Source organism: Atheta coriaria, unplaced genomic scaffold (assembly GCF_025399875.1).
Source record: "Atheta coriaria isolate IRGN ID8LTWV9N9 unplaced genomic scaffold, Caltech_Dcor_3.1 hic_scaffold_9_pilon, whole genome shotgun sequence".
NCBI lineage: Eukaryota > Metazoa > Arthropoda > Insecta > Coleoptera > Staphylinidae > Dalotia > Dalotia coriaria.
The window spans coordinates 13,403,612-13,430,772 of record NW_027045451.1 but is presented as its reverse complement, the minus strand read 5'-3'; the positions used below and the strand labels follow the sequence as shown (position 1 = coordinate 13,430,772).

The 27,161-nt window shown below is 41.7% G+C and overlaps 1 protein-coding gene across 3 annotated transcripts in view; it reads left to right on the top strand.

The window, feature by feature from the left end:
* Positions 1-27,161, top strand: part of LOC135798650 (hormonally up-regulated neu tumor-associated kinase homolog A-like) — a 110,082-nt gene that overhangs the window by 54,353 nt on the left and 28,568 nt on the right. For all 3 annotated transcript variants that reach the window (XR_010549760.1, XM_065311535.1, XM_065311536.1), the window contains exons 2-3: positions 20,950-21,078; positions 25,172-25,338. Coding sequence is in view for 2 of the 3 variants with exons in the window: in XM_065311535.1 (XP_065167607.1) it covers positions 20,950-21,078; positions 25,172-25,338 (296 nt within the window). In the remaining variant the exon portion in view is untranslated. The remainder of the gene's footprint in view (positions 1-20,949; positions 21,079-25,171; positions 25,339-27,161) is intronic.

Below are 27,161 nucleotides of genomic sequence, written 5' to 3'. Positions count from 1 at the left end.
CGACTAGCACAACTTGCGTTCCACGGTACTGGCTTGCCAACGGTAGCTTTTCCGCGCACGCATATAAATGTGTCGTCTCAGGGGGTGCTGTGTCTTGCAGCACGGCAAAGACAAGGCGCAACTAATGTATATGTGCCGAGGGTTAATTTAAACTGACGCGCTCTAGTTACCGTTGTAGTAAATTTGAAACAATTGACGTCTATTAGCATCGTGGTGGAGAAGCGTGACTTCTAATTTGATGCAAATTCGAATTTGGGCTATCGGTTCCATTTCTGTCTTTCTGCCATCATCAAAATTGTCTTGGAATACTGCAACTATTGCTAGCTACTTTGTTGCACCATATACATTCCATTTGTACCAGAATTGCTCCGTAGGATTGAGTGTCCCTGAACAGGTTTTTGAAATAAATGTTTTCTTCCTGAAGTATTATGAATAACTGAACAACGAACTGCTTCATAAATTATTTCTAAAAATGTACTTAAGACATGACTAATATAATAAAATTCCCATGAAATTAGATTTGAGTATTTGAGGCAAAACCTGACAGGAAAATAATACTTATTTGTATCTTAAGATGGAAAAGTAGGAGTTCATGTGGAGAAGTATGTATGAAAAAGCTAGCAATTGTGTGCATTGGTTTTCGATTTCTTGAATTCAGACGGTGAGTTCCTCTGTTTTAAAGCAACACTAGCACCCTCCCCCTCCAACACGCACACACACATTCATACTTCGGGGTTAATATTGAACCGCCGAAGGTTGTAAATAAGCCATTGCTCATAGTTGCTATTGCGGTGGTTCATTTACAGTTCGCCGCACTTAACACATCATCTCAGGGAGCGCGTTTGAGATTGAGCGGGAAAGCGTACATACGTGCACTCACACCACCCTCACCCAGCATCTCTCACTATTGATTCACTATCGCCATGCGTTTTGCTTGCCGCCGTCGCCAGTGCGATTTGGGGAAGATGCAAGACCGCTAATCGCCCTGCAAGCGGCATTATTAATGAGGCAGCCAAAACTTTGGCTGACATTCGTTCCCTTCTATTACTACTTGGAACAATATTAGCGCACTCTATCAAGTCTATCTTTTAACCTACAGCATAAACCTTGCTCTTTTGAGTGATTTTGTATTATACACTCTATGCGGCTAGCATAACAGACATTAAGGTGCAATAGGTATTTGATGTCCATTTTATCAAAATTCCACAGAAAAGATTAATTATGTTATTCTATAATATTTGACATGTTTGTAGGTATTTATTTAAAAAAACGTTTGTATTTGGGGTGTGTACGTCGTTGTAGAATAAATGTGCTGACGCCCGGGTGGGAGGGTTGCGTGCGTCAACATTTACTATTTGTGTATATTTAATAATGTTTACACTCGACTGTATCCGGCATATAATCACGCATAACTACCGTGGCAGATTTTTTTTGTTGTCGCGTTGCTTTTCTTGTCTACTCAACGACTGTAGGCGTACACCTCGCCAACAGGCAACAACAACCCTCTGGCTCAAATTGCTTTGCTTCCCTGCATCTCATATTTGAATGGACTATTAATAATGTTACATTCGTACAAGCTTTTTTAAGCTTTGCGATAACTGGCGTTAGTTGGATTACATACTCCGCCTGCGTGGGTATGTAGGTGCTGCACGTTCCCTTTCCAAAAAGGTGATAAAAACCGAGGAGGTTAAGGGGCCACGTGTCCGCTCGCCGACCGGAAATAAATACATACGAATGCGAATGGTGCCTGAAATGAGGACGAAATTACGGTTGTATGGTTGGAGTTACGTCTGGTTTCTCGTTTCCCCTCCGCGCATACGCACCCCCGACAGCGTAAACAATTACTTTAAAACGACGTTAGCGCCGCGTTAGGGATGCGAAACGATTTTGGGCACGTACACACGGGGAAATGGTGCCTATTTTTGCATCGTCAACACCACGCGACGCACCAAATAGGCACATTTCACGTGTGCGTGTGTGATAAATTTTGGGGTGCGTATGCTAAGTTTGCGAGCACGCGTAACGGGGTTGTGATGTGTTACGTTTCAGACGTCACTTTGCTGCGTAAGGGCGGTAGGGAATTATAAATTAAATATTTTCCGTATTTTGATATGCACATGGGCGGGCTGATATAGTCCGTCCTGTATTACAGGGGAGTGTTCGAACGGGATGGAATTCTTATTCATGTAACAATCATAATCATCGTTCTTAAAACGACGTGTGCACACGTTGCTAGAATTTTACCATATGTGCCGAGATGTCTTTATTAAAAAAATACGATATACAAGCATAGGATATAAAAAACAGCCGTGGCTAATTTGTTGATTTGGGTTTGGTTGAATCACCGAACCTAAATGAAAGGAGAAACGACAGTATCTTAAATCGAACAAAATTAAAATGTCATTGTGTGACAATAAAAGGGTTTAATTGGAATTGCGGACGAAACGAAATGCATTGAACAGCAATGTCAATATCCGGACCAACTATGTCTAATTGATCGGCCCCCGGTTAGATACGCGTTCGCACGCACGCAGGAGTGTGGACCATAGTACGAATTTGAGGTGGCGAGTGATGCAAACCCCATGCGCGTATTTTAGTTTCTGTAGAGTTTTGTACTTTGATAACGGAAGGCGGCAATATAGGGGGAGAACGAGAAGGAGCAAACGCACCGAGTATTAAGCAGGCGGCGACGGTGTTGTGTTGCTGGCGGTGGAGAAGTGGGTTTGTGCGTACGCGGTGTGTTTCCCTGCTCTCCCAAGTTCTGTACTGCTGCTGCGTATGCCGCTTGGCAGCCTGCCTACCCCTTATTAAGCCAGCTGATTACTCTTTGAAAACTTACAAGCGGCTTTGCCAAACGAACAAGCGCAGTGTGGCAGGAAGCGGTGAGGCAGCAACAACCAGCCGGCAACTAGCATTAGCTATGGAGTAGCGGATGGTGGTATCGTCGCGAAAGACCTTCGAAAGCCAAAGGAATATCATGATTGTACTTGTATGTTTCACAACGTTAGTTTCATCTTGTAGCCCAGTAGCAAAACTTGCAACTTAAATCATATTTAACACACCATTGTGGTAAGACTATTTCGACAATTTCAAGCCCAAAACTTTGGGTTCTGTTCCCTGCTCTCTTTTGGTATTGCATGGCGCGCATTAAGATTTAACTGTAAGCTCGATTGGATTGAGTGCCGACGGAGCTGGCGAACTTGAGTCTATTTGCGCGATGTTTTTTGCATATTCGTTATCTGTTAGTTGCTGTGGATTTTCCTCCCATATCGGGATGCGGGAAACGGAACTCGTCTTGCACGCCGCGGCGGCAATACTATTTAAATAATGCAGCCAGCCGAGCGGGCGCTAGTTCCCTAATCGGATTAACGACTCGAGTAAAAAACATGGCTTTCGCGGGCGACTACATATTTCATGACATGCCCGGCCTGCCGGTTTAGACTTTGCATATGCATATCGTATTCACGCGTGTCCAATGCGCCGGGAGAGAGTTGCGTGCCTGCGGCCATTAGACGATTAATCCATTGTTTTTTGATGCCCGGCACAGGATATTCTGCGACGATGTCCAAAAAACCGCTTGGATATATTAATTAAAACTTAGAACACCAATGCAAAAATCAACCCCGGATATAGATTATTTGCCCTGAAAGGAAATGTTTAGACAAAATTTAATTTTTGTTCAAATTTAATTTATTAACCTGTTTCTGGAAATTTGTTGATTTAATAAAAAGCATACTCTTAATTCCGGTTACCTACTTAAAAGTATATCCTTGTGTTGCCGACGATAAATCAAGGAAGAGGCGCGCGAAAAAAAGCCTGTTAACATTTCGTTTTTTCTTTTTACGATTTCTTATTTGCATTCGGCGGCGATTTTTCTTTCGTGCCGTCTCTCGGCTCAATTATTAAATTATGCATGCGGCGATTAGACACGCCTTGTGCACATTTGAGTTATGTCTTCGCGCGTTCTCTTAGTCAATACGGTTGCATAATCGTTTCAATTTTACCGCCGACTTGTTATTCGTATTTTACGCTTGTTTTCTACCCTCAGCTTAACCAAAGTTTCATAGAGTTTAAATTTACATAATATAAAATTATTGATTTTTAAAGGTCACAATAGCTCAAAGATTTTTACGTCACTAAAAAAAATGCGAAGGACATCTACCAATTGAATGGGCACCCATATCTAAACAATGCTTTTTTGTATGTGGCAATGAATTGTAAAGTTAACCAGAGTAGAAAAATTTTGTCAACTCTCGTGAAATTAGCTTTGGCCCTAAATTGCCTGAGCTAATGGTTGTGCGACAGATTTGTTGTGCGCAGATATATTGGCCTATATGTTATATAGAATAGGTAATCCGAGGCTCGTCAGACTGTTGCTCGGGACGGGCCATTAGGGTTGTATTGATGGCCTTGCGACCGCCCAATCGAATTACTCCCATTAGCTCACATAATTTAGGTGTCTAATTCAATTGCCTCGTTAAAGGAACACCATCTATCCTCAAAACTACATTATATACCGCCGCCAAACGATCTGCTTCCACGATATATACACACTACACGCTCGGGCTTGCCAAACCCGAAAGCGTAGCCGTCGCTGCCATCGCCAACACACGACCACTTCAAATGCGCGCAGTGCGCGGGGTAATGCGGCCCGAGCGTAGATAACACTCCGACAATTTCGTATCCGTTTATTGGCAGATTACACTTCCAAGCAAACACTCCTTCGCAGACATCTCAGCCAGAAACGACCACCAGATGTTTTCAAATGCTGCCCGAATCGTCTGCAATGTTTCATTGAGCATGGAGACAGCGTCGGCGTTGCACTCTCGCTCCGTTCTCCAAATTGCATTTTTCATGTGAAAACGCTTAGTGGCCTTGTGTGGGATTTTTGTTTGCGATAAATTTGGCAACATTTTGTGCAGCGATGGATTCACCGAGCGGTTTGCATCATAGCTGATGGATGTGCGATTACGGTGTGTTACGATTTAGCCCGCGTCAGCGCACACGAGATTTATGTGCGCCACAGTATCTCTAGTTTTGGTCATCTTTGATTGATTGGCGATCAGCATGTCCCTTGGATTGGTAAATTCACTAATATCAGTTGGTATTGTTAATCTCTGCACCTTGTTAAATCATCTAGTTTCATACGTGTTGCAACAACTAGCTTTGTGTTGAGGTTCAGGATGAATTTATTTATTTGAAATGAATGAACGAGGGAAAGTCTAACAAAAGGGACGCAATTTTTCAATGCGAAATGGACAAAAAGTATATATCTTAACGGCCGCGAGCGGAAGTGAAAAGGGACTTCGCCGTGCCACCGCCGCCGCGTCTTGGTTTGAGATAATATATACAGGAAAGTTTGGTGGAAATTGTTAAAGTTGGAAACTGCTGCATGCGATGTTTTCTTACAAAATTGAGTAGCACCGGAAGATGAATATTTCAGGCCTGCCAGCAGAGCCGCCGTAACGCCTTCCATAAACGCGGCATAAATACAGGCCGCCCAAAACTACCTTAGGCCTACTTGTCCACCCGCGGCGTGCTGTCTTGCAAACAATCTTCAAATGTTTACGTTTGTTTGGGGAAGCTTTCCAATTTGCTAGCCATCGTGGATTCCCAATTTGTTTTACTACCATCATGGAAAATCGGGCTGCATCGAATTGTGGCATTTGTAGTTTTGATGGGTATTGTGACTAGGTAGGTGACTTAGCTATGATGGTCGAGAGAAGAAGAAGAAACTAGAATTTTGCATAGAAATTGTGCACAAAAGACTTCTAGAGCATTGAAACTGATTGCTCTTTAAAAGATGTCATCTCAAATCTGGTATACTGCAAATGTAAAACATCTCCTTACTATGATGCTATTGTCATCTCGCGTAATTGAATCTCGGCATTCTCCGGGAAAAATGCTTGGTTTAATGCGGGTGGAAGCATTGTGGATTTATTTCCTGATTTCCATCCTCTCCTGGGTTTTCATGTTGTTTTGCAGCAGCAAACAGGCTTGCATTGTTTGACGTTACCGTGGTGGGCTTTTCGAAAAATGAAACTGACAAAACGGTGACATGTGGTAAACGCGCGTGCGGTTGCCGCGTCAAATTCATAGGGTTTCTTAAACATCAAAGTGTTATGCAACAATCAAGTTCGATCAAAGCTTCGACAACCCATTATAAATATGTCTCACCGTGTGTGGTTGTTTGTTGAAAGCATGAAGTTTTGAAGGGCTTGGATTGATGTGGTTGCAGGTTACACGCTGTTGCGCAGTATCTTTTGACCCAAATTTATTATTCGGTTGGTGTTTTACTATTCATGCAATTAAGTCCCATAGCCAATTGCTGATGCGCTGAATAATGAACCAATTACTCTATGTGATCTTGGCGAAAATTCAAACACCGAAATTAATCAGTTGGTTTTTGCGTCGGGGAGAAGTGTAAGTCGAACACTATGAATCGGGCCTGCCGACGCTACCGCTCGCAACAATGGGATGAATAAACGCGTTCTGCAACTTTAAACAGTTCGCATTCGTCTTGCCGGGCGGCGGCAATGGCGGAGCAAAAACTTTTGGCGTACGTCAGGCGTTCATTCATCATGTGCGCGAAGAGTCTCGGCGCCGTTGCTGCCGCCGTCTTTCAGATTTTATTCAAATTGATCATTGAAAAACATAAAAGGTATCGTTGAGAAATGGCTCCGGCTGGCTGGACTAAAAATCGTCGGATTATTATACGGGGGTGGCACTTTTTGTCGCTGCGATCATTATGCTGCAAAACGAGAAGTAACAAACAGAGGACTTATTAAATGAACGAACGCTAACTAGGATTCAGGCTTCGTACGCCAAAGATGGGCGATGAGAGAGAGAGAGGAAGGTGTCCGCCGGTGTTCGCCACCGAAAAAAGTATTGTAGATGCAGTGCACGTCGCACCACGAATAGTAAAAATCTCTGGCCATATTAGTGTGCCAGATAGAGTTCAGTTGAGCGCTTGTGTTCTCATCGGGGTGGTGCGCGCCTGTCCGAATGTTGCCAAGCTGCCGCCGACAAACGTCCTCTCTACTTCAGCACCAAGTAGGCAAGCAATCCAGAGCAACAAGACAAGCTCCTCTCGACAGGTTCACGCGTTCACGTCACGTTCGGCGATGACGGATTGCGGAAAGGGCATATTTGAATATTTTTTCACAATATATGTATTATTATACTGCAACTTGTATCACCCGTCAGTTGTAAAGTTTCGCCTCCGCCTCCTTTACAGCCGGGCGTATTGCCACTTTTTTGCTGCTTTTATTTTCTTACTTTTTATTATTTGCTCCGCTATCCAAGAACAAGCTTTCGGCGCGTTTCGCCCAACGTATGCATTATGGAGACTGCTCCTTCCTCGCTTCAACTTCGTGGCTGGCGTCGGCAATTCCAAAAACCCACGTATAACTCAATCACTCAATCACGATCGCATTTCGGAACTTACTGACTCAGATTCAGCGGTGGGTGAAATTGTGTCTTCTCCCTAGCTTTATTTTTCGGTGCCGAGCAGAAATCATATATTTATTTTTGTTTTAACCTTGCGCACAAAAATTTAAACATTCACACCCTCCTCTATCACAGTCATTTTCTGCGTCTGATGGTGAATGTACGACTTTCGTTTCGTTTTCTAGTTAGCACTCGTCAGCGCGACTAATTCGTATGGTGTCTGAGTGAGAAATATGTGTGTGTGGGTTCATGGGAAGGAAGCGGCGGCGTTTCGACGCTGATGATGTCTTTCGGGATCAATCAAGATGTCAGCCCGAGATGCGAATGCAGGTATAGTCAACGGAAATCGATATCGAGGCAGGGGAAATGAGCAGCGTCATAACGGGAGATGACACGCCGCTTCGTCCGTCGTTTCGCTGGTATAGCCCGACGGGCCGTCGCATGCACGCGCATCCGATCGACGTGGCCGTCGCCGGCGGCGGACTGGCTAGCGGGCGCCTCTGGATCATGCTCCCCGCAGATCGACTGTAATTACAGCCTTTTGCATCAAATCCTGATGGATACACTATCGCGGCGCTTTGACGGCGTTTAATGGCAGCGCAGCGGTACAATACGCCACGGCCAACCATTATGTGGGTTGGTAATAGGGTATCGGATCGCTTTAATGCCAAACACCATCAGATATAATTGCACGCATTCATCTAGATCTAGATTTACAAATTAACATGGCGTTGGCGTATTCATCACATCATATGTAGTTTCATACAATACACGTGTAACGCTGTACATGGAAGCTGAATAAAAATAAAACGTGTAACAGATGGCGTCGTTTTATAAATTGTGACGTCATAATTTTGAATGCTTTGAAGTTATTTTGAAATCATCAGAAGTGGTAAGTTGTTGCAAACGAATGGGAACAAAGCGACAAGCAAGAGTCAAACGTAAACAATTTAACTATAATTAAATCCTTGCTTACGCGATCACGCATCTGACAAACTGGGAAATACACACATATACGACTTAAATATAGTATTGAACGCAAACAAAAAAGCAAGCAGTGCGAAATCATACGCGCGCTTCTAAATCACACGCGCAGCGCACAATCTCGAAATGACACGAAACACACATACCGCAACTCGAAACCGTCAATCTAATTTAACGACGCATAAATTTCAAAATATACTTCGCATCTTCAACACACATTGAACATACTACGCAGTTAACATATGACTGTACACGGGAGGGTCACCGGTCGCGTTCGAAGAGCAGTAGTTCTTTAAAATAGGATGACTACACTACGCGCTCACCACTTGTTTTGTCCTTTCATAATTTAAATAGAACGCGTACACTTGAACGATGATGCCATCGGGAATTCACCCAATGGAGGTCATACGCGCGCGCTCATAGCCAAACAAAACAGACAAAAGCTACTTCTTTACACGCCGTATAAATATAAATATCGTAAGAGTCTTCTTCACTAGCAGCGTGTGTGAAAATTGCACATATATCTCAAGATTTGTTTTTCGTTGCGCATATCGAGAGTTAATTAATTATATCTCACGTCTTACCATTAAATTAGTAGCGAGTGCATTGCACTTAGTGACGACAACGAATATGTGCGAGTTGTTTGTGTGTATTTACGTGCTTTTTTTCCTTTTAATTGGTGGCGCGCATTCGTGATGCAGCAGAATGACATGCGGTGGAATAATTTATTTTAATTGTGCGTGCACCGTCAGAAAATATGATATGGGTAGAGGACTGTGCGCACGTACATGTTCTTATGTAATTACTATATGCGACGTTCATTGATTTTACAAAGGTGGTTGGTGTGTGTGTAAGTGAGTGTTGTGTCCCTTTGGTCGCAAGAGGGAAGTATAAGCGTATGCATCACACTCACTAGGTTGGTAATGAATGAAAGCGGAAAGTTTTGTTAATAAATTATTTAATAAATACGCGCTTCGTCCACCAGATACAGGACAAAAGGGTTTTACCTCAATTGCAAGGGCCTTAATTCGCGTATTCCGGAGATACAGTCAAGTTGTGGCAAATGTGTACGCGCTGGCATTTGCCTTGCTGAGAAAAGCCAACAGCGTGCATATTTCATTATTAATGATACGCCTTCCAGAAATTTCATAAAATCTCCTTTATACCTGTCTCCGAATGCTTCGAATACCATCCAGATGTTTCCACCTTGCTTTATAAACAACACCGTCTCTACTGCGGCTGCGACTCCATTTCCTTCGAATTTCTGGCCCCGGCGTTTCTTGGCGCTGTGTGTAAATGTGTGTGAAAGTCTAACTGGCATTTTATAAACCTTGCCTTGAATAGGCATTGTTTGCAATAGATTGGCAAGTCACATACTGAAGGTTTCTTTGAAATAATATTCTTTGTATTTTTAAAGTTTGCAGAATTTAAATATGAAACAAGCTGGGTAATTTGTTTTGCACTTTTGCGACAAAAAAGTTTACCATTTCCGGAAATGTGATGAGAACGTATTTCAAAAAAGCTCTTGCGGCGATATTTAATAGTGGAAAGCTCGTCGTGTAGTCGGTAGTCATTAGTCTAATGAGTTTTTTGGATGTTGCTATTGTTTGAAGTTTAGGTTGCGGTTGGCGTACTTAAATAAAGCCCTTGGCTGAAATTCGGTGGCTCGAGGCGACGTATAGTTTATGCGGCATGAGTTGAAAACGGTGCAAACATGGAATGTGATTCATAACGCGAACTACTTACCCGAATTGTCTAATTTGCAAGTATATGCCGCCAAACTGAAACCAGCCAACAAGAGTCGTCGGTGGCGACGGAGGCGGCAACGGCGACAAAGACACTGCTAATAGACTGTACGTGCAGATTTTGGAAGCTGGTGTATTATTCATGGCGTGCGAGTGTGACTTATGTGCGGACGCGTTATTTAGCCGGAATTATTACGGTTCCGCAGAGAGATGCGCGAAGACGCTTTGAATGCGACGTTTTCATTAATTTACGCCGTAAACACGACCGCATTCAGGTGCGGCCCACAGCGCATGCATTTGCAAAAATCAATACGTTGTTGAGTTGTATAATTTATTACCGTATGGTTTTTGAAGAACCACGTCTCGACAACTTGATAATGCGAAAAGTTACATGAAAATACATTACATGTTTTTTTTTTAACCCACTTTGACTCTTTTCAGATAATTTCGCTTAAATCAAGGGGCGAATAATACGGGGGTGTGCTGATCTTAATAATATATTTAATTTTGTACGTGCTTGAGAAGATCATTGCCGTAGTGTCACACAGAAAGAGGAGGATAGAGTCAAAGATGTGTGTATGAATGTGTTTTTAGTATGTGTGCGTATCCTTCGCGGGTAAACAAATAAAGGAGCTCAAAATCAGTGTTTGTTTATACTCCTCTTGGAATTGTAATTAAAATACTAAATACAGTCTGCTTGAATAAGTTTTCGGGGGAAAAATTGAACGTTACCGGATTCTTGCCAATTTTAGTTGACGCAGCTTCGCCGCCCCGACAGTACCGGATGGAATTTATCACGCTGCCAGCCTGACGAAAGTGCGACGTTGCGAATTCCTGTCGGTTATGATGTCGTACGTTGCGATTGAATATATATTTTGCGTTTATACATCAGCGACGACGTCAATAATGACGGCAGCAAAGATGGGAATTTTTGGGGTGTTGGGGGGTTTGTTGATGGCTGTGCGGTAGTGCGAGAAGGGGGCATCTTTTCCACCCCTGCGTTTTGCATGCACCGCAGCGATATGTTTATTTAAGCGTAAGAAATGAACTCCCCTGTTGGGTTTATGCACGGCTCCTAAGACCGCGGGCATGAATGTCTTTTGCGGTTCGAATGCGCGCGACTACGACTACGGCGGGCGGTAGACACCAACGTACGCGTTTTTGAGTTTTTTTTTTCCGCTGATGATGATCTTCGGCTTGAGCTTACGCACCAGGCACTATGCAATTTTCTATTCTAGAGTCGCGTTTACGACGGGCATTTTTCTGGCCGTATATTTTTATTGTCGAATATTTGTGCGTTTCATTTGAGTCGAGTCATGCATGATTTATATTGTGCAGCATTACCGCGGGGCCTAGGCGGGGGCAGGATGTGGTAAATTATTCCTGCGTTTTGTAGAAATGGATGCATTCTTTATGGCAAATCGTAAATTTTTATTACCATTCTTTCCTGCGCTCACTGATTTTTTCTGCTTCTGTTCCGCCTACTTCTTAAGTACACTTTATCTGCGGAAAGCCTTTTGGCACTCAGCGAAAGCGCAAGGCCACACACTAATGCCCGCACATATTTGGGAATTTAAGAGTTGAAGATGGGACGCGGTGATATTTTAGAAGTACTCCTACTACCCATTATGCACGAGTAATACGACCCTGGACTTGTCCCTTTATACGAAATCGTCATATATTGAGACTGAGTGCAAATATCATGGTCAGCATGAAGATTGGTGAATGACATCAAAAACTTCACTTTAGAAATAAAACCAAAGCTTAATTTTAAGTGAAAGTTTATGCGTGTATTTTCATATTGATACCGTTAAATGTTAGTATAAAATTTGAGGGTAAGTTATTAAATATTACATCAAAGGTATTCTGTTGGGTGCGATGGTACTCATCTGTGTTGTACACCACTCTGACGAGGAGGAGCTCGTCTTGCTGGTTAAAGGCAACAGGGAACAGGGTTTGACTCATTCCGCGGCATACTTTTATCAATTTGCAGTAGCTTTTGCTTGCTCAATTGTTGGATCTCGATGGTATCGAAATGAATGAGAATTCGATGCGCTGTCGTATTTTTCTCCGTAGGTCACTCTAACGGCTTCTCTTCAATCTTGCAACTCTTGCCATTATAACTGGGGAAAAATTTAGGAGCTTCTATGTGTCCATATAAAATTTTTAGCTCACGCGCAGCATTTTTATACTGGTGGTCACAAAAGTTTCGTGCCGCAATGATTTTAACTGCGTCGTGGTTGGAACTTGAAGCATGTGCGTTATTGAATTAAATAATGTCGTACATTTCTATGCTTAGGCTGAAGTGGCAAAATTTTAGTGTCGGTCGTCAAGCGTCTTAATGTAACGTAGCGGACGGAATATTGTCAACAAATGCGTCGTAGTGTTGTATGTATATACGTGGGCTCCTATGGGTGTGTTTTTCTTCTTTAGGGAGCGTGTGGATAGGCAGATAAAACCACAGCCGTTTTATGTTTCCGATAGGGCGCCTTCGGTACTGTTTTAGCAAGATTGATAATTTTTATGGAAGCACATAAAACGAGATTTGCCAAGGTTTCGAGTAGTTTCTACTTACTGACGGAAATGCTCGAAAAAGGCGATGATGGTGTTGGTTGTGGAAGTTTTATAAATACCTCCAACGCATTTTTTGTGAAGATTTTTTATTTAATTTTATATTGTGGAAAATTTAATATATTGTGGTGTTGCTTCGATTTGGATAATATGAAATAAAATAGTATCGTTTTCAAAATTAGTTTAGTCAATCAATTTGTAGAATGTTTAGCTAAAACACGTTACTTGAATTATGTAATCCCCAATTTAACCTATAAGTGGAAATCTTTACAATGAAATTGGAATATTATCCAATTATATCCGAACCGTGCGATTCCATTAAAGAAGCTTTTTTGGTATTTATTTCATTCCACTTGGCGTGGGGCAGAAAAACAAGGGATTCAATGTGAAGCAATTCAGCAATAACCGTAACCTTCTTTGCTATCACCACGACATCGACAATTTCTTTATCGGAGTTTCTCAGTGTATTATTGCATATTTTGCGCTAACTTGATTCTATCTAGGTTTGTAAACAAAACCGAAGGGCAGGATATGGGCCGGGAGTGGGGCCCCTTTTTCCTGTTTGTCGCAAAAGGAAATGAGCCAAATTTAAAATTTAATTCAGGCCCCAATAAATCGAAAACCGGAAGCTCCGCGAATTGGATTTCTATTGGCATTGTCGGTGATTTCGCATTGCATTTGCCCGCAGCGATTTCATAATCGCACGCAATAACAATAACACGTGGCGGCAATGGCAGTGGTGGCGTCGACGAAGCGTTTCGAACGTAGGCTTAGTAGCGTGCCCCCGCAAAGTTGATGCCGGTCCGGTCCGGTTCATTCGTTTGTCATTGCCGGCCTGGGGCCACCCTCTCGGAATGTGAGTTGGGCACCGCCGTGGAGCTTATGAATAAATGCGTATGTGTACCTACTACACATGCACATGAATATGTAGAGTGTAATTACAACTCTCCCAGGATTCATTAATTAATCATTCTCGTTTTCTCTTTTATTTTGTTAATTAAATTTGCAAGCGCACGGCGTTGGCGTAAGTGTGCGTGCACAGACGTGTGCATTTAATTATCTTCTCGCGCATTTCTTTAATTGAGAAAAGTAGTTGTGGTTGAAGCGGCGACGGCAGCGTGATGATAACCCCCAAGCCCTAATGAGCCCCTTAAGATATCATTACCGACACGGCGACGATGATAACGCGAAGAAAGTTGCTAGTGAGACAGTGAAGATGAGATGATGATGAGATGATCCGGAGCACTGCCACAACCCGCCCGGCGTGATATGTGACACTACATATTTTATTATTTCATAACAACCTCATCAAAAGCCTCTAGTGCTGATGATGCCGACGTAATCCTGTGGAAATATGGCACGTATGGTGAAAAGCTTGAAAATTGATCTATTTCGCAATACGTAGTGTCAAAAACCGCATAAAGTTTAGTTAAAAGATGCGATTTTAATTAATCTTTTGACAGCGGAGAAACTTTTCATTTGCTCTCACAAACTGATTACTTAAAGTAAGCAATGCACATTGAAAAAGCATTCGTCGTGGCGGCGGCGGTTGTGGAGCAGAAGTTTTAACGATACGTCGTGTCGGATGTTGTTGCATCAAAATAGCGCGCGTCTGTTTGTGAAGCGTTTGTTTGCTTGCTTGCAGTTCCGCTACAAGGGCACAACGTGCGTCGTTGCAATCCCCACACACGGCAAAATTCCGATATAGAGCTCTACATCTATACTTTATACACACTATTACCAACTATGAAATACTTTGCAATGCCTTCTCATCTTTGTGGAATGTCAGCTAGCATGTGTATGCACTCAGTGTAAATGTAATGAAAAAGTATTGTTGACAGCGTGGGGCTAGCCAGCAGTTATGTGTACGAACGCATAACTTTTCCAAATAAGCCCAGCGCATGAAAATTCCTTGCGCTAAATAAAAATTGCCACATTCCACACATATATTTCACGCATGGCAACTGAACGTTAATTTCCCTGCTCGCGCACTAGGCAGGCGCCTTAACCAATCCCGCCGCTGCCGCCACCGTCGCCGTGAGGCTCTTTTCACAGTATTCCGGATGTGAATTTTCATGCATGCATTATAACGGCGCGTAGCGTAACCGCCTATTCATGCATTTTAATGCTCTGCCCAAAGCGCACTAATGGAATCCCATTGCTTGAGAACGAATAAGTACTTTATTTAATTTCTTCTATTCCTAAGCTGCCGAATAATTGTAGACGTAACTTTCACGTTTACAAGAAGCAAAAAAATGATTTATAAAATTCGTAAACATGTTTCATTTGAATTCAATTTTATCTTGTTGCAGGTGAGTTTTGTGACGAATCTATTTCCGTGCCCTTTTCGGTTGTATTTCTTTGAATACATTTTTCATGCGAGAATGACTACCGATGCATGTGTTGAGCTATATATGCCATTCCCCTACAGAGTAGCTGAGGGAGGAAGCGAGAAGGAGCGAAAGTATATGTCTAACATATTCAAAATACGAAAATTGATATTGCCTTATATACGTCGTATGAAATATGTTCTTGTGCTTTTCGCGTTCTCGCGCCGTTGAAAATTTACTCGCAGTGGGATTTTCAATTACACACTGCTACACGTTTTAAAGTACTTTTGCAACCACCACCACCAATTCGAGCGCGCCAAACATTTTTATCGAAAACCCCGCACCACTATTATCGATATACAGTAATCGAACGCAAGAAACGTGCATACGTACAAAGATTGAGTGGAAATTACCGTGTGAAATTTATTTGTTCGTCGGCAGGTTGGAGAGTCCTTTTAATTTTCCAACGTCGGCGCTCGGGTCGTCACACACTACATGCGATACAATCACTTTGACACGTTACAAATACGTCTGGTTACTAATTTTGTTAATGCACTACCTGCCTTTCATGGTGCAACGAAACGAAGCAGAAAAAAAAACACAACATACTCGTAAACCATAACTACGCACACGAGAAATTGTGGGCATGCACTCCTCTTTGTTCACATCACATTTATATTAAAATTTTATTTTAAAGAAATTATATATATATAAAGAATTGCTAATAATGCACTTTAGCGCGCCATCTCGGATTCAACTATTTAACTATAACCATAATTAAATCTCAATGCCAATTTATATCCTATAGAAAAGGACTATCTTTTGGGTTTTCCCGGCACATATTTGAATTGTTCTCGTCGCAAAAACCATCCTTGGACTTTAACAAACATTTCAAAAAAAGAATTGGCCAAATTGGTCTTGGCGTTGTAGAGTTATGCGCTTACCAACAGATTTTGCGATTCATTTTTTTATTATAGAAATTTTTTTGAATTATTTTTGCCGCAGAATAATAAGCAAAATTTGGTTTGATTGTAACTGGTTATGCCCAAATTTATACGGGAACGCTGGCTGTTTGTAATATCTACACGTACACAACTGTTAATTAGTTCTTGTTTATCATTTTGTGGACAAATACGAAGTTTCTGGTTTCACGGCATTATTTTAGTTGAAATTTGATCTGTACATTTAACTTAGTCACAAACTCTTGTTATGAAAGAAACATGCGGATCTTGATATTAAGAGAAGGAAATAATATATGACGTCACCGATGTCGTAATCGCGGTATGAATTTTGCGGGATTCGAAAGCACGCTTTGAGGAATAATACCGCTTGGCCTTGAATCCATGTTTAACTCATTTTGTGTCGAGTCAAATCATTTCCTCTACCTATTCTTCATTGCTAAATGAAATTTATTGAAAATCTACATATATGAGCTTTCATCTTTTGATCCTTCCGTCTTTCCTTTGGGCGGATGTCACTTGAATAGAAAAATAGCCGGTGCGCCATATATTTTAATGAAATATTTAATTAAGTGAGAGATAGGCGCCTTTGAATGTATACATAAAATGGTAGCAATCTAAATTACAAAAAGAGAGCACGAGGGATGATGGCGCGCTTTTCGGCGTGTTCTTTCAGAATATCCCAGCCCAGCGACGCAGGCAAGGTTTCGGGTATCAAAAGGACGACTCTATAAAACATAATGGCAATATAAGGTACACAGGAAGAAGATCAATTTGGTGATAATCTCGTGGAAAATACTAGAAGCGAAAGCCCTCGCAAGCTTTGGCTTGTGCACACAAGCCTTATTCACACGCGCATACACCCACACTCACACGCGCTCATGCCATTGGGAGAGAGCGGAAGGAAATTGAAAGACGCTCGTGATTAACAACTGGTGAGCCGAGGGTGAATGGTTTTCGGGAGACGACAGACTCTTTGCTTCTGCCTGTGAAGGTGATCGAATGGTAGGCGGCTGTGTGGCGTTTGACAACCCCCCGTTGGTTTGGCGAGCGCGCGCGCGTATGTTTGTAATTAGACGTAAATATGGAAGATAATAGTTTGCGTAACTTAATTATATTCCGGAATTACAGGGCGTCTTTGCTTTGCCAACACGGCTCCTTTCTCTCCGTGTCCTTCTCAACCATGCCAGTCGTTCGCAACACCCCCGCATCGCGCATTTCGCGAGTTTTGAGACAACTTTAATAAGCTTAACTTCATAAGCTCTAGTTACCTGTGCAAGCGGAACAGTTGAAACTTAATGCGCGATGTTGATGAAGTTTTCCCTTTCAGAATCGCATTTGTCAGGAATGCTTGTGCGCGCCCTCACAGTGGCAAGTTACTTTTGCCGTGTGTCTTATCAAAGGCAGCGCTTGCTTCCCAGCTTGGTATTGGAGGGTGAAAAGTTAAATTAGGCTAGCGAACAAAAATAACCGCAAGCATAGGCAACAAACAACATGCGAATATACAACTGCACGAATAGCCCCTATATCTCTATGCGGATATGTGGCAAATCAAGAAATATTTTGAAGTTACGAGGGCTGGCGACTTCCTGCCTGTCATGAGACACTTGAGAAACTAGTCTTTTATTAAAACCGTTCAGCTCGAAACTTTCAACCTGTGATCTCTATCGAATTTGTCTTCATTACAGCCGATTCGAGATCACAAAGATCTACGAGCACAGCCGGAGAAAGGGCTTTCCAGCAGGATCTCGCAAACAAACAAATGTAGGATTGCGCGCACACGCACTCACCCACATATACAAAGGTGGAAAACTGAAGGCTTACGTCTGGAAGGAGGGCGGGCGCGCATTCCGGCCGGTTACAACTATGAGAAAACTGAGACAGTAAATTCCAATTATCCGAAAGCCTATTGACCGTCAATTCTCCAACTGCTTCAGCTATATATCCTATTTCCGGTGCTCGTTCCGTTGTTAGAGTCGACTACTCATTCCTGTGCTCATTCGAGGACCAACGAATGTACACAACGCATCCTTTATACAAGGGAGACCGAGCGAAAGAGTGCGAGGCAGAAATGTAGACGAAGAGCGGTTGAAAAGCGTCGGCACGTTTATTGTCGCATGACATGGGTGATGCGTACCCGGAACCACTAAAAGCACGTTTAATAAGAGCGCGGGAAGTATCCTTTAAGGCGCAAACAATTTTTGCTTTTCCTATTGTATACCACCGCATGCTGCGCACAACAACATGTTATTTTTTTTGCCTTCGCGGAGACTACACAAATTTCGTTTCTAATTATTTATAATGTAATTGGAAGTCAAACTGCTTTTTTTTTCTGTTTGGAAACAAATTTATTTCTGGCTGAAAAATGAAAATTAATTTTCTTGCAGCAATTTGTAAAACAGGAAAAATTAAAAACACATGTTACTAAATTAAATAACAAAACGCCGCTTCATTTTTTGCGTTCTTCAGCCCCAAGCGAATGAGGGTGTAAAATATTTTCGATAATTAATGGGGAGTTGAGTTGGCATTAAGAGAAAATAATTAATTCCACAGTTTTTGACAAGGGCCTGCCTCTGCGCGCTTGAACCGCCTCACCCCACCATAGCTAATTCTCTCAGCGAAATGCGCTGGACGAAAAATGATATTTCAGTTTAATATAATCTGCCCTGCGCTAAATTTTATAAAGGGAAGTCTTTTATTAAAGCAGATTATGAACATGAAAATGCGTTGATTTAAAGGGATGTTTTATATACGCATGAAAAGATTTGAATACGCGGCGGTGGGTTTAAAAACGCAAAGAAATTATATAAAATATGTGCGCTAGGTAAAGTGTTTCTATTGAATATTTCAGCAGGGTTTAAAGTATTTGCCTTGTGCCATCCTGTACCCCGTCTAATTCTTCATCAAAACATTAATTATGCTGTACTTCATAAATCGACGTTTCACTTAGCATTGTTACTCTGATCGCTTGCTTTCGGTGTATAAACATAAACAAATCAGTTTCAGCAGTTTTTGTATCGCGTCGATGATTTATCGGGCCACAAGCGAAATTGGCATGTGAAGGCGGGGGATTAATCAGTTGCAGCGAGCGCTCAGGCATTCTGACAGTTTTATTATTGATGAAAAAGGAATCTAATTACTGGGCGGCAAGTCAAAGTCAATATCTATAGCAATTTGTGTGAATAACATTGCAATTAAGTTGTCGAAAACGAAAACGGTACCTACCATGCTGAGGGTGTTGGCGTGACACCGTGAGCCATGGGCCCTTGCCTACAATAATCATATTCATTACTTAATCATCAATTACCTTAATCATTATTTTAGTTGCCCTAGTTACAAAAAATCGTCCTTGTGGAAAAAAGTGGAAATTTTCATTTAATACAACATTAACTTTTGTCCGCGCCTTCGTCCCGGTAGTGTTTAACAAAAATGTAATTTGTTTTTACTCTCTTGTTATAGACATAGTATGTGTCAATTCTATCAATATGATTTGCAATTTTATTTTAATGAAATTAATTATATAAAGAATTGCTAATAATGTCTTTCAACGCGCCATCTCGGATTCAACTATTCAACTATAACTATGATTAAGTTTCAATGCCAACTTTTATCCTATAGAAAAAAACTGTCTTTAGTGTTTTCCGGCAATTATTTGATTTTTTCTTACAGTTGAAACCATCCTTGGACTTTAATGAACATTCTAAGAAAGAATTGGCCAAATGGATTTAGGCGTTGTTGAATTATGCGCATACCAACAGATTTAGGGATTCATTTTTATATTATAGATTATCATGACTGTAAGAAACATTTAATTAAAAGAGAATTATCTATTTCAGAGATACATTTATATACTCGAATCTCAGAAAGAAAAATCGGGTATGGTTTAATGTTATGTGCGTGATACAATATGGGCAAACAAATTTTACAAGATTTTTGAATTCATGATTTTTGACAAATTTTCGAATTTTAATAAGTATAAGTAATAATGAGTTGGCGTTGATTTGGCAGTAGCACTGAATGGTGTTTCCTATTCTTTGAGATCAAAGCATTAGTTTGCCGCCCTCGTTTTTGACACATGCGTCTGGTGAAAGTTACAAAGTAGAAATTTTATGCGTACGCCTACGCCGCTAATTGACGTGATGCTTTTTGCTACCATTGAATTCGCATCATGTTTCGGCATGCGTTGGTTAATTAAATTCTAATTTCGTAACTTTTACCGAATTGGGAATAATTTCGAAAGGGGGCCCTCCAAGGAAAATCTAGGAAGATATTATGATTTGAAACAAGCGGGGCTCCAAATGTCTCGCTTCTACCGTGTGACGCGTAAGCACGAATAGAAAACTATTGAAATAGAACACCAAATGTCGGGAGTGGTAAACCATTTCGATTTTCGCGCGACGTTTATCTCATGAATACATTTGCGCGCCGTGCATTTTAGCGTCAATCTCTGACTCTGTGACTCGCGCTTCAATTTCGCGACGCTTGATGACAGAGACATGACACACGAGATGCGAAAGCATCAACCACTGCTGGAAAGATGTCCGCAGTTAGAACGCCCGGCGAAACACTCTTATTTGCATTTAATGGTGAACCCACTGGTTTACGACGTCCCTTTAGTTATCCCCGAGTAGCTGATGCGTGTTTGATGACTGCTCTTATCTTACGCGCCCGAGCACGGACATGATCTTCCCCTGCTTCTACCCGCGTTTCGAATATTTTATTTCGTGTACCCATTTCTATTTAGAAGCGCCGTTGTTTTTTTACGTTCGGCAATTACCGTCGATTGGAGAGTTAATTTATTGGTCGATTAGCGCCCTGCTTTTCTGATTCATTACGCGATCCGATCACTTTTCGTCTATCTCTTTCAGCACATTGCGGACTAACTATATTATGTTGGATTTTATGTTTCAGGTGGCAATTAAAATTATGGACATTAACGAACTCAAGGAGGACTATGTCATTCGGAATCTCTACCGGGAAGCAAAAATTTTGTCTAAGCTCGCTCATCCGTCCATTGCTACCCTATTTCAGACTATGCAAGTAAGTTATATTTATATAGCATAATTCTTATATAGATCACTTGTATCTTAAAATGATTTTTGTCTATTTAGTTGATTCTGGGTGCGCGTGAATGTGTTAGAGAGCGTGGCGCTGATTTATTAAATAATTCTATCTCCGGTTCAGCAGACAGGAAAATAATTTCTCGTGTCCGCGCGAATCGACCGTGCGAGACCGAAGGGCCGAATAATGTGGACACAATAAATCAGCAATATGTAAGCAACAGAGCCGAAATTAAGCGTGCGCGCGTACATCAGAAAGAAATGTTCATTAGAACTGGTCCAGCGAGCATGAGAGAGCTCTTTCAAACATCAGTGCTCAGCGTAATCTCGACGAATGATTTTTTTGCTTAATCTTCGATCCTCCACTTTGCTTCACTTTGCTTTGCTCGGTCGACGAAGACGGCCAAGCGACTTGTTGTTTTTACCAACAGCGCAGTGCGGTGACTTATATTTACTACAAGATGATTTCGGACAGTAATAAAATGTGTGCGATTCTCTGAGTACTGAGCAGTGACAATTAGCGATGTAATAAGATGTCAGGTCGTAAAGTTAGATCAAAGTGCTGAGTACTATTCTTTACCACGTTGAGCATTTCCAGGTCTTTTGATTCAGGAATAATTTAGTCTAAGTCAAAAAATTCAATCCACGGGAATCATGCAACCGCACTGCCGATGATGTTTATGTAGATGTGAGGGCAAGCAGAACGAAGGACGTTTCTTAAAGTACAAATGTATGCATACGCCATTGAGTGTAGCTGAGTCAGTTGTTGTAATCTCAAATTCACGCCTCTTACCCGTCCGTTTGAGTCGACGCACCCACCCCCATATCCCCAGTTCGGTCAACGCTTCCTCATGGAAATATATCGTTTGGCCGTGGCCCTTTTGGCGAATATTAATAATTCGCGTGAGTGCGCCTACAATACGCACCACCACACCGTTCTGAAGACGATGCATAGCTAATTATCGCAGATATATGTAGCCATTCGGCCTATAGCCGAAACTATAAAGTTTAATATGTGGTCGCCTGGGGTAGCGTATATTTACCCTATGTTGGTATTGTCGCTGGCTGCCTTCAAAAGTCGGCCAACAACAGCGAACCGCTGCGGATGTGCAAATTTCGCACAACGTACATGGGGTGTTTCTGCATTGTATCGTTTGGCGGCGTTATCTCGGTGCGAACGCAAAATATTACTTCGTGTCGAAAGTCACCGACCTAGATGGGCGCCGGTATAATTTTCATCACGCGCTTCACCTCGCCTGCCAGCAAGCGTACACGCGCTCATGCCGTTTAGCCAACCACCGCCGTTGCCTCCCTCACGGGGCGCTGGGACGTAAACGTTGCCTTTACGTTTTGGGATTAGGCGCGAGGACCTTTTGCGGTTTTAATCTAAATTTAATTTGACGCGATGCCAAACATGTTTCTCCGCTATTTTTTGTGCCACCGCCAACAGACACGTCCCGAAAAATGTCACTAGATTTACCAAAACATTTGCAAGCATATGTTCCCATAAAATTCTAATGCATTTTTTCTGATATTTTAATAAGATATTAATATTTCAAAAATATCCGTTAGGTTGCTTTTTTATTTTAAAGTTCTTGATATTTGCAACTTTCACATTCCATCTTTGTCAATAGGTGATAAGTGAATTGGAGCAGAGGCGATACGCTAGCGAGAAGGGTGAAAATAAAGCGAATTCCCACATGAACAAGTTGTTTTTCTATGTGATTGTAAAGACAATATTCGAAACATATTAAAAGTTTACAACTTTGTAAATTAATGTGTTATATACCGGCATCAAGTTAAATTTCCTCCTTTTTTTTAATGTATGTATTCGAAAATTAACAAACAAACGTTTTTGTATTTTTGGAATGTCGGAAAATTCAATTTTAATTTTATTTTACATACGATTCGCACATCCGCCTTGCTGTGTATCGTGCTAACCACAATTCCCTCGATGCGTGCGCGCGCGTACATCCGACCGGAAAGAGTCGGGGACCATGATGAGAATAAGGCGGCGGCGTCGGTGGCGGCGGGGCAAAACGAGCGAGCGCGCCGAGAGCGGTCCCTGCGCACTCTGTTGATGAGTTCCATCACGAGTATGCGATTACATCGGGTCCCCGGGGCACAAGTGGGATCACCTTACATGCCGTGTGACAGCCGAGCCTGCGCGACTCAATTTGATTAATCCCCCCATAAAAGCGATCTCTGGCTTGCTTCAGGGCGCTCGCGCAACATCAGCTGACTCGTCGATCTCTTGGCCACAGAGATTTAAATATCAATAACTCGCGCCCATTTTTTGTATTATATTAATATTCCCAATATATTGTGCAATATATCACGAGCCAAAGCGAAATTCCGCGTGCGCCACGAAAAAAGCTCAACACCCTAAACCCGCCCCCTAAGCTGCCTAAAATGTGTGTGCATACATATATGAGACGAATTTTCTCTGAGCTAAGCTTGGCGCTTGGGCGGAGAAACGCTGGCGCTTCACTTTGCGTGATTTTTCATCTTGCAGCGCACTCGAGGAAAATGAATTTCCAGTTTCGTTTGGAATATCAAATATCTTTCTTCAAGGACACGCTGGTGTAGGGCGTGTAGCACCAGTTGAATTTAATAATTTATATTCTAGTACAACATTAGTCATGTTACTATTACTTCATCTGGCGGAAACGAACAAACTTGCAATATTAAAACGCAAGGTAAAAGTTTTTCCTTCGTATTTGTTAATTGAAAAAGTTTACGTAAGAGAGGGAGAGAGTGAGTAACTTTGTCGAGTTGCATAATAAGTTGCCGCCGCCACGGTCGCTACCATCAGCAGCGTTTAAGCACAAACGTAGACGACAACTTCTTTGTCGACATTACGACACTGATGATGAAGGCAATTTTATTGATTTGTAAAAAATATATTAAAAGCAAACATTGAATGTATTTGTTCATCAGAGCAAAGATTTTCTCAGAGCATATTTAGGTGTGTGTGATGTTTCATTTTGCCTCTTCGAATAAATCACTTCATTCCTTTGAGCATGAGCTGACGCTCGTGTGTAGGGCGCACGTTTTTTCCACTCTATGTACACGCTAAAAATAAAAGCAAATATCGTATACATTGTGTATGCGTTGCAAACGTTAACGTGGCGCCTCCGCCACTGATCGCAATTCTAGCGAATACGTTACGAGCACGATCACGCGCTCGGATTATATTCAATATGTTTTCTTTTGAAATTTTCATGATGTTCGTAAACATTGTGCGCGTGTTTCTAATTTTGGAAAATGCATCTTGGATCAAAATTGAATTTGTTTGAATTTGTAACATAATTTGATTGCTATAATGGTTTATTTAGCAAAATATAGTCGGGCGTCTTTTATATGCAATCAATATGTTATTAGATGTGAATAGTATTTTTGCCTTGTAAACACTATGTTGGCTTATTTACCTTTTCCCGATTTTTGTCAACGCTGCGATTACAAGCTTTTCGATTCACTTTCAATTCGCTCAATGGAAATAAGCAATTTTATGCGTTTTCCCCTATAGCATGCGCTTTTTATGTATCTTCTGAAGCGGGACTACAGATATCTGCACGTTGCGGTGTGCAATCTTCTTAATAAGAAAGTCTTCTGTGGGGCGGCGTCGGCTCAACGCAATGCGCGCTCGGCATCAACATTTTATTGTGAGGTGTTTAACCATTACGGTTTTACGGCATCGTAAACGAAATTTGGATATAGGATATAGAGGAGTCGCAGAAATACGCAGGGCTTTCTTAATCTGGCGTAAAAGATATAGCGCAGGATAGTTCCGCCTCATCGAGAAACCGAGATTTCATGAAATCACAACGATCGTTTGGCAAGTTGTCTGGTTATTGGTGTGAGTGAATGAGTGTTGAGAGAAACGAAGTGAATTAATTTTTCAAATACAATTTTTTAGCCATTTATATAAATAAACTATTAAATGTTAAATTTTCTTTTGGCACACTTATAAGAAGCGACTTTTTCAATCAAATACAACAATGGTTCCTAAAAATATGTTAAACACTTTGAATAATGAACAATACTGAAATTATTTCAATTTCATGTTGCAGTACGGCAACATGTATTATCTGGTGATGGAGCTGGTTGGCGGCGGCGATCTCTGCAACTTCATCCGAACCCAGCGCAACGGCCGCCTCGAAGAGCATTGCACGAGACTCTTCGCCCGTCAGCTCGTATCGGCCATCTCCCATATGCACAACCTGGGAATCGTTCACAGGTAAGTGGAACTCTAATCAAACATTCATTAATCTTCGATCGCGCGCGCGCCCCCTAGGCCCCAGCAGTCGAGCCGAAAGCTCGCAACTACTCGAAACTAAGTTTGCGCACAAGTTTGTATCTGCTAGTATGCACATTACGACCGCAACGCTAACAGTGGTACTTGGGGAAAACACTTGAAATCGACTCTTGAGAAATTGCGCACATAAACTGTGCAGTTTACGTGGAAATCTAATCGCTCTACGTACGCTTGCGCGTGTTTCCTATCGAAAATAAACTTTAATCTATTACAACATTGCTCCACGCGAAATATTGTTTTCCGATGTCGACATATTTTTTGGTTTAGGCGTAGCTGCACTTGGAATTTTATTTGATTTTCCGCACTCGCACTGGTCTGCTTGAAACTACACCCAGATTTCTTTTGTGTGTGCGCTCAGTCTCCTCTCATATCCCAGCCGAGCTACGCAAACTTGGACGAAACGAAAGCGCGCGCGGAAAATCCAGCCGCATAAATTGCACGAATATATTTCGCTCCGAAACTCAACACGCCTCCAATATGTTCGACATAATATCGCGTAACACGAGTCTGAACATTCTGGTGCTCCATACGCCGCCGCATTTCATATAAAGTTGTAAAAGCGGCGAGGAGTTGTCGGGAATAGTGCTTGTGCATCTGTATGTGTCTGGATGTGCACGTACATAATATATGTGTATGTGTAAAAGGGGTGGGTGGTAGTGATCCGAAACGAGCATGCAATCGAGCGTTCTAATAAGCTCTATTAAGACAGCATCGTCTTGCGCGCTCGACATGAATATCCGGAGAATGCGCCTGCTAATTTATTTGCCTGCGTTATACGTCTATTGGTATTTTAGACGCTCAATTAATCAACGTTGATTAGTACATAGATGTAGAAGATTGTCGCTGTATATAAATACTGATTTTCATAGGGTCTGACTTTTTTAGTTACTTGGTAATCACCAAGTAGAATTAACGTAATATTGAAGAGTAAATATCTAATCGAGGATTGGTTAAATATATATGTTAGATAGACTTATTGACATGGCATAAATATTAAAATTAATTCAATTCATTTCCCGTTCTGCGTCAACGCCGACCGTTTGTGCGAAGCGAATACGATCGATCATCAAACGACGTCGTTATGTCCGCAATAATAGAATATATCTCATTTCGAATTGCAATTAATGCTTAAATTAATACGACGATGGAGGCATAAATGATATTTATGTTTGAATCGTGCCTGTTAGACCAAAACTCGGATTAGTTTCAAATTTGTACATTTACATTCTTAAATTTTACTAAATTACATAAAATAATTGTTGAATTGGGTATTTTGTCAATAACATAGGTTCACAAAAGCTGAACTCAGCGTTATATACTTTTTAGGCACATAATTTGTGAACTCGGTATATTTTGTATAAAGTGTCTACAATGTTGTATGCAGTTTATTTTCTGTTTGGCGAAAATGCATTTCCAAAAATTTACAAGGGACGCCCGACGGTGCAAAATATACACTCGACAACACACATTGAATCCGAAACGAGCGGCGGCGTTGGCGCGAAGGAGGACACACGCGATGGCCGATATGGCGTCAGGATGCAAAATGCACTCTTCGATTGCCGGCGCGGATAAGGCGTGTACCCGCGCGCGAGAGACTCGTAAAACCGTTTCGCGAACGGGGGGAGAAAACGCGAAGAATAGCAAGTCTGCATAAATATGCAATAATTTGATACCAAAGCGCGCGCGAATACGACGCAGGAGCTTAGCGATAAGACTGGAGCGTGCATAGTTGAAACTAAGAAATA